The following is an 8388-nucleotide window of genomic DNA, read 5'->3' on the forward strand; positions in this document are numbered from 1 at the left end:
AGGTAATTAGTGATAAGAAAATCAAATAATAAGAAGGAAAGGAAATGTAATCCAATGATTCTTCGTAGCTCAGCTGTAAAAAATACCCACTTAATAGAACCACTGTAGTGATGATGATGGATTTATCCCAAAGTAACGGATACACTTCTGCCAGGACAGCGGAAGCCTGCGTGGCTTGAGGAGCTAAACTGGCCTCCCGTTTGGGATGTCAATAACAATATTGATAGTAGGTCAATGACAAAATCATTATTAAAGCTGATCAAAGAGCATGACAGACATTTTCCTAGGGTTATTGAGGCACCGAATCATTGAACCCTCATGTATATACCTCTGTGTTATGTTCCAGTTTGCAGATAAGGATCCTGGGGCAAAGAGGTATGAAATAAAACTTCCAGGGTCACAGAGCTAGGATGCGTGTGTGCAGGGGGGGCTGGCTAGCCCACAGGCCAGGCTGTTGGCCGTGGGGGGGGGGGCATAGGGTGGGAGGGGTGCCGGTAAAGCCCAGCCAGGCTATTGGACTCAGGGGGTTATTAACCACAACCTCGTGGCACCTTCCCGTGATCGAACACAGACAACAAAGAGAGAAGGGACCAGAGACGAGATTTAGACATGTGAGAAGACACCCTGCCCAGTGCAGGGTCTTTCTATAAAAGGCCAGCTCAGAAATATTTTAGCCTTTGGGAGCCACATGAGACTGTCTCCCCTATTCAACGTAGCTCTTGCAGCAGGAACGCAGCCATGGACCAAACATAAGTGAATGGACACAGCTGTGTTCCGATAAAACTTTATTTACAAAAACAGGCAGTGGGCCAGATATGGCCCACATGCCATAGTTTGGCGACCTTAGCACTGGACGATTATAGCTGCTTCTGAGGAGCAGGATGCCAGGAAGGCAGGAGTGTGGGCAAGGGACAGTATGTCCTGCTCTGAAATTTTTTTTTTTTTAGGGCCGTACCCACGGCATATGCAGGGTCCCAGGCTAGCGGTCTAATCGGAGCTGTAGCTGCTGGCCGACACCACAGCCACAGCAATGTGGGATCCGAGCCGCATCTGGGACCTACACCACAGCTCATGGCAACACTGGATCCTTAGCCCATTGATGGAGGCCAGGGATAGAACCTAAATCCTCATGGATGCTAGTGGGGTTCGTTAACCACTGAGTCATGACAGGAACTCCCCCCCTGCTCTGAATTTTATTAAAAAAACACAAACATTTCCTTCTCTGAAAAAGATTTATAACTTTTGAAATAAATATTAAAACAAAAAATCTAAAACAACCATTAAAAGACTAGAAATATAAAACTGCCAAGCTAGCTGGGGGAAAATGGAGTGAAAAATAATGGGTCAGTGCCAAAGAAGTCAAGAAAAAAGAGGCATCAGAAGCCCCAAAGAACAGGGAGAAAATGTGCATTTCCACAATCACAGTGAATACAGAGACGACATCCTCTGGGTGGAAAATAGAGACAAAAATCCAGCTACACAGGGGGCCACACACCCAAAACTAAAGAGACACAGTTTCAAAGAAGAACGAACATGTAGAGAGCAAATGCTAGTTCATATCAGACAGTACAGAATTTAAAACAAAACCAAAAGAAAGCAGAAGGCATTCTTAAGACAAAGGGTCACTGCATAGCCACACTGAGTGAAGAGGCCTGATGCTAAACCTGTATTCACACAAAAATGTAGCCTGAAAATAAGCAGCTTAACACTTGCCATAGCTACAGGGAAAACTGACAGTTGTCTAGGACAAGATTTTAGCACACCCGTCTTTCCCTAATTGAACGACCCAGAGAATGGACCTAATCAAAGCTGTCCTCCTTCCACGCCCGCCCCGCCTGGTGCCCAGGAAGGTGCAGTGCCCATCGACCCTGACCGGAGCCCTGGAGGTGCCCGAGACGGCCGCACTGGCAGGGTCGCGCCAGGCCCCTGGTCAGGGAGAGCAGCCCCCGGGGGCGGGGAGGGCGGGGCGCCCACCGCCTGCTTGGGCAGCGCCCACTTCTGGTTCACGGCGGGGGTGGGTGGCCCCACCCCAGCGCGGGGCGGCTCCAGCCAGTGCGGGCACATCCAGTACCAAGGCTGTGCTCCCGATTGCTGGGGGTGCTGCGGGGAGGGCAGGGGCTCCAGAGTGCTGAGCCCGCCGGCAGGGCTGCTGAGCCCCCCAGGCGCGCGCCGGGAGGCTGAGCCTGGATGCCGCTGGGACTGGACCGGGGCCGCCCGGTGCCCAGGGCCAGGCACGCGAGCCCCCACCCCCGCCCGCCATGCTCCTGACCGCAGAGGGGACCGTCCCGGCTCCTCTACATCGGCCTTGGCCGGGACAGGAGAGTGGGCAGTTCCGCAGGGCGGCCCTGGCGCCCCCATCTCCCGCGGACCCCAGCCCGGGCCCCTCCCCTCATCCTGCAATAAGCAGAGCCCGGGAATTCGTGAAGACCTGGGCCCTCGGGGGGCCGGGAGGAGCAGCCCAGTAGGTTCTCGGCAGGTCGGCAGCCGGGGAGGCGGCAGTGAGCCTGGCGGGCGGGCGGGCCGCTGCGCTGCGGTCCCCCGCGCCGGAGCGCGGGCTCCTGCTGCTGGGCCGGCCGGGAACTGCAGCGCCCCGGGCAGCAGGGCCGCGCTGCCTGCGCGGAGTGGAGGGGGCCGCGGGATCGGGGGACCTGGTCTGCCGCATCTCGGGAGGCCCGCAGCGGCCCGCAGGCTCGGAGCCTGCAGAAGCAGCCTGGTGCCAGCCCGCGCCTGGGCAGAGCTTTCTGGAAGGGGCCCCGGCCCCCGGCAGGTCAGAGCCCCTCCTCTCCAGGCTGCCTCACAGCCCTGCAGCCTCCGGTACCCAGCGCAGACCCCGCCTGCCCCACTGCACGAGGCTGGCTCGTCCAGAGCGGGCGGGCACGCAGACCTTCCGGAGGTTGGGTGGCGGGTCCGGGAGGAGGGGGCGCCCCCACTCACCTCGGCTGTGGGCGTAGAGGAGGCCCAGGGTGACCAGGGCGCCCGTCACCAGGATCAGCAACAGGAGCAGCGCCCCCTCCAGGAAGCCTCGGTGCTTCTGCCCCGAGTGGCCTGCGATCTGCACGGTCCCCACTGGGTTCTCGGGCTTCCCCATCACAAGTCTCTGGACCGGGAAAGCGCACCGCTGAGATGCCCCAGGCCAAGGGCAGGGGCGGTGTCCACCCAGGGTGGGGCGCCAGGGCAGGGGGGACGTGCAGCTCCGGAGGCCCAGCCTGAGGCCAGCGGGCAGCAGGTGTCGGGCATGTCGGGTGCCTGGCCCCCTCTCCATCCCAAGTCCACAGCGGCCGTCAGCTCAGGGGCTTCCTCCTCCCTGGGCGGGAGACAGAGGGCCTCGGGGTGCTGGGGGTGGGACAGGCTGTGCCTGCAGGCCCTGGTGGCAGTCCATTCTCGAGTTGGGCCTTTCCAAGCATGCTCTCTGGTAGGGGTGGTCCAGGGACACTAGGCTCACAGCTTGGGGTAGGCACACGACCCTGGAGGCCCAGCTCCCGGGCTTGCGGAGGGGCTTCTGCAGTGGCCCCTGCTGGGGGCGCTCCAGCTGTGGGGGGGAGGGGGTCTTGGAGTTGTGGGCCAGGCTGCCATCAGGGACACCCTCTGGGAGGTGGCTTGGGCCATTGGGCTCCCTGCCCACTGTTCCTGTCTGGAGCCCAAGGGGCAAGGGGGAGGCGAGAATGACTGGCACTCACGCAGCAGTGACCTCCCAGGCCAAGGAAGGACCAGGCAGGGCAGCTCTCCTCCCTGTCACTACAGAGGGGGCGCCTTCTCCAGCCAGCCGGGCCGTGACAGCCAGGCAGTGAGCAGTGGTGCAGGAGAGTTTGCTGCCCGGGTCAGGAGGGGACGACTGCCCGAGGGCTCACGGTGGCACCTGCTCCCTCTGCGGGCATGTAAGCGTGCAGGGGAGCAGATGAGTGCGTGAGTGTGCATATGTGTGTGTACACGTGTGCACATGTTCTTGGCTGCATGTCTGTGAGTGTGCACTCGGAGGCCTGCCTCTGAAAGGGCCCCTGGGGAGAGCTGGCTGTCCTTCAGGGCTTCCAGTCCTGATCTGAGCTCACCCTCCTGGGGGGGGAGGGGGCTGGAGCCTAGTCCTGCGCCAGGTCAGAGGACAGACCCTGTCCTGCCCACGGGCAGGTAAGCGCGGCCCCAAGGCCCACCAGGGCTGGGTGAGATGCCCTCACCTGCCAGCACCCGGGGTCTGCCTGAGTCCTGTCCCAGGACAGGGGGTGGGTCTTGCGTCTCTCAATGCTCTGGCCTCACCTGGCACATGGCCTGATGAGAGAGAAGCCAGGCCTGCTCTGATCTCAGCAGCCTCTGCCCCCATCACTCTCTCTGCACCCCCACCGCCCTCCTTCCTCCACCCCAGGTCCCTGATGCCCCTCCCCTGGAAGTCCCTGCTCGGGGTCACCTTGGCCAGGCCTTCCCCGGGTCCGGACTCACCTGCCCCCAGACCTGACCTGCTTCTCACCACCGCACCTTTGGTTCTGCGTCTATGGCCCTTATTTCTGTTTCTGTTGCCCCCTCCCCCTCAGGAATGTCAGTGCCAGGGAACAGGGGGCGCCTTCTGCCTGGCCCCCAGGACCTGGACTCGTGCCCCTACCCCTGGAGCCGTCCATCAACCTCTGTTGAATGAATGAGTGAGGAGTGAGGGGGGTTAGGCTGGGTGAGTCCGAGCCTTGCCTAGCTTGTGGCCCTGGTTCACCAGCATCTTCTTTCTCTGATCAGGGCTACTGAGCTCACGCTCTGGTCATCCATGTCCCTCTGTCCTGCTGGCTTTGAGGCGCCCGTGTGACAAAAGGTACTTACACAGTACAGACATTCAAGTGGAGGGCTGAGGACAGAGCCGGGCACCGAGAATGGCAGAAGTGGGCTGCGGTGGCCAGCGATAGGCAGCTGAAGTCCCCACCCCTCTGGAGACATGCCTGTGGCCTCTCTAGCCTCTCCAGCCCACTGGACCAATAGGGGTGCCTACAGGCGGGGCAGGGGTTGGGAGGCTGTGCGGGGCAGGGGGGGGGCTGCCAACTCCTGAGACAGGTGAGGCCCTGTGTGCGATGCTCCACTCACGGCCTGGGAAATGGGCTGGCGCTCAGAGGCGGTTCTCCAGGAAACCTGGCCGCAGCTCACCGTCAGGTCACTCAGGAGGGACCGCCACCCACAGGCAGGTCTCAGAAGGCTGGGTCGGGGGGCTGGAGACGTGGCTGCAGGCGGGGCCGCGTGGCTGGTAAGGCTTCCAGGCTTGGAAGCCTCCTTTGTGATGCGGGTCCGTTCCCTGGAGGTGGGAACCCCTCCTGCTCAGAGTCAGTAAGTTCCATCCGGGTTGGGGGGGAGGGGCAGAGAGCTGCCCCTGGGGCCCCTGCTGAGTGGGAAGGGGAGGCTGTAGGCCCTGCCTCCTACCCCTCTGCCCTGCCCTCGTTCTTGATGCTTCAGCCCAAATGGGCCCCAAGGCTCCTGGGAAGGAGACCAGACCCTTCTCATCCTGCCCCCCTGCCTGAGAACCACCCTGGCCGTGGGGTTCCTTTTCCTCCACCTCCAGTGAGGGTGGTGGGTCCTGGGGCCTTGCTGGGATATAAGGGGGGCATGCCTGCTCATCATGACGGGGCAGGGGCAGAGCTGCCGGGGAGAGTGCCCACCCAGAAACACCCACATGTGGCCAGCTGCCTCCCTCTGACCAGGGACACTTGAGCCTAATATCCTGCCCCCCAGGAGGCAGGCAGCTTTGGCTGGGGACAGGAGAGGCTTCCGGGCCTGGCAGTGGCACCCCAGGGCTTCAGCGTGCAACTCACTGATGGGTCTGGAGTTGGGGGGCTTCGAGCAGACCCCCGTCACAACCCAGAAGTCCCTTCTTCAGGCCTGACTTGGTCACCAGAGCACCAGCACGGGTCTGCTTCCGTTTCAGAACCCCAGGGACCGAGGGATCCCCCAGGCTCCTGGGGTGTCTGGGCAGGGCCAGGCCTCAGAGCCCAGGGTCCACTGGTGGCTGCCTTGCCTGCTCACGGAAGGCCCGCGCTGGGTCCTGCTGGGATATTCCAGCCCACGTTCAGGTGGCCTCCTAGGGTGCCCCCTGCCCTGGGGGGAGAGCAACACTGCAGGGGCTCGGATCCCAGAAACCATCCCTGCCCTGCAGGCAAGGCTCTCCTCGGCCCCCTGGCTGTCCTGGCAGCATCCCCATGCAACCCCCCGCCCCCCGCTGCCCGTCCATCCCAGCCCTGCCAGGAGTGACCTGGGCTGCTGGCCTGAATGGAGGAGGTCAAGGCCAGGGGACTGAGAAGCTGGAACTGCCCTTCCTGGTGTGGAAAGTAACATGTCTTTTCCATCCAAAGAAACCTTGGGGACTCCGTTGTGCTCTGGTTTGGGCTGAAACGCCTTCCTGCGACCCCCTCCTCTGCCCCTCTTCTCCCAGCAACAATTTGTTTCAAATGAGCCACCTGAGGAGAATGTGCACCCTGACCTGACCCATGGGAAGGGGACAGGTCCATCCCCTGAGTTAGGGATCCGTAGGGAGGGTCTTGTCTTTTTCGCAAGCGCTTTCTGAGCACTGGCGCCCTTCTGCAGAAGGAAAGCGCCTTGTCGGGATCTCCCCATGTTCACATGTCTCATTTTCCCGCACTGATGATCCGAGCCGTGTCCCCAACACTGGGAGCCACGGAGGTGGCTCGGGGTCCAGCCCGCTGGCTAGAGGCTCCTTCCTAGAGGGTGAGGCCCCTGCCCTGCCCTGTGCCCTGTGGATGCAGGGCCTGGCCCATCTCTTTCCCACCCACACTGCCTCCTTCCTGCTCTCCCATCTGTAGCTCCATCAGTGAAAAAGAGAAACCGTGAGTGAGCAAGCGGCACGGAGGCCGGAGGTTCTGGGGGAACCGAGAGGAAGAAGGTGCTGGAGAAGCTGGGGAGAGTCTCCAGGCCAGGGAGCCACAGCCCTGCAGCCCCAGCCGGGACCCCGTGGCCGGAAGCCGGTGTACGGTGTTCAGGCATAGGCTGCCCCCGCCTCCGCCTGGGACCCTCCCTCTGCGGCTATTTCCTCTCTCCCAGGTGGACCCCTGGGCCAGGGGGGCTCCTCGCCCACCCTCCCTGTCTCTCTGCAGCCAGCAGATGTGGGCTGTGGAGTTCCAAGGCCCAGCCTCAGCCCGGGGGTCCCAGGAGGCAGCCTCCAGTGGAGGAAGGGTGGGGACCCTGCCCTCATCAGTCCCAGGACCAGGACAGGTCTGGAGGAGGGAACCAGGGTCCCCACTGTTGCTGCAGATGCCTGCTTGCCCTTTACTGCTGGGTCCTTCCAGAGAGGTCCAGGTGGGCACAGGGTGTGGCACTGGGAGAAGCAACTGGAGAGCTGGGAGCCGCACCTCGGGAGCCTGGGCACCCCCTGCCAGCCCCCGCCGGCCGTGGGTTAGGGTTGGGAGGGCAGGGGCCTGGGGAGGCTGCCTCCGCCCAGGTATCCATCACTGAGACCCCGACCCAGTCCCGGTAGCTGGAACCTCCGCCCCGTTCCCTGTAAGGTTTGTCACGAGTCAGAACAGGACAGATGGGCAGGGCAGGCCCAGCGCCCTGGCTGGGGAACCCCTGGGAGGGGCTCGGGGCTCTGCGGAGGGGCCGAGGGGTGCAGGTGATGGCTGACCGCCTGTGCGGAGGGGCTGGTGGGCTGCTTGGGACTCTGGGGCTGCTCCTTCCACGATCCCAAGAGTTATTCCCCCCATCGCGTAATGAACACGGTTCTATCCAACTACTGCTTTTTATTAAATTCTCGCTGGTCGCGTCACCGTGCGGTTTCTGTCTCTTGAATGGGCCCCGATGATACAGACATGGGCACTAGGAGTGGCCCCAGGAGACACCCCCAAAGATGGGGTTCAGGGCCGGCCAGGTGGTGTCCCGGGGCCTGGCCGTGGGCTCTGACTCCTGGCATGCAGCGGCTTCGTGAGTGACCCTGCTGCCACTGTGCTTGGTTGTGATGTGCCAGCTGCATTGGGGCCTCGGGAGCCGAGCTGGCACGTGGCTGATGAGAAGGACGGGAGCTCGGGTCTGAGCCCAGCTCCAGCCTTGGCCCTGAACACCCCCTCATTTCTCACAGCCTTGGGGCTGATGTGGCTGAACGTCAAATGGGACCTTTGATCCTGTGAGTGGTACAGTCACTGTGCCGTTGCCTTCACAGCCTCACCAAGTTTCTCATGAGCAAGCTGTGCACGGATTGTGAAGGAATGGGGACCTGACACTAAGAATGGGGCTCTCTGGTTGGCTCAGGTGAAGCCAGGAGCCTTGAGCCGCCGGGTCCTCTGAGCCCCTCCCGTGTCGGAGGAGGTGAGCCTTTCCCCCATAAACCCTGTGAGGCCTCACAGGGGCCGAGCAAGAGGATACTCATTCTACTCAGCCTCCACGATCCGCCCCAGACCCATAAGCAGGATCCAGTCTCGGCAC

General features: G+C 62.0%; 1 protein-coding gene across 9 annotated transcripts in view; it reads right to left on the bottom strand.

Annotated features, from left to right (window-relative positions):
• Positions 1-5259, bottom strand: part of MMEL1 (membrane metalloendopeptidase like 1) — a 36311-nt gene extending 31052 nt beyond the window's left edge. For 2 of the 9 annotated variants that reach the window (XM_084962622.1, XM_084962621.1), the window contains exons 1-2: positions 5053-5230; positions 2935-3097 (exon numbers count right to left, since the gene is read on the bottom strand). In XM_084962622.1, coding sequence (XP_084818748.1) covers positions 2935-3088 — 154 coding nt within the window. In that variant the 5' untranslated portion in view covers positions 3089-3097; positions 5053-5230. Of the gene's footprint in view, positions 1-2934; positions 3370-5052 lie in introns of those variants that run through there. The other 7 variants (XM_084962617.1, XM_021095207.2, XM_084962620.1 and 4 more) reach the window with 6 other exon arrangements.
• Between the last annotated feature and the right edge of the window lie 3129 nt (positions 5260-8388).

Source organism: Sus scrofa, chromosome 6 (assembly GCF_054392235.1).
Source record: "Sus scrofa isolate SSC_HxYL_T2T_F1_AM1 chromosome 6, Sscrofa_HxYL_maternal_Yorkshire_Landrace_v2.0, whole genome shotgun sequence".
Classification (NCBI taxonomy): domain Eukaryota; kingdom Metazoa; phylum Chordata; class Mammalia; order Artiodactyla; family Suidae; genus Sus; species Sus scrofa.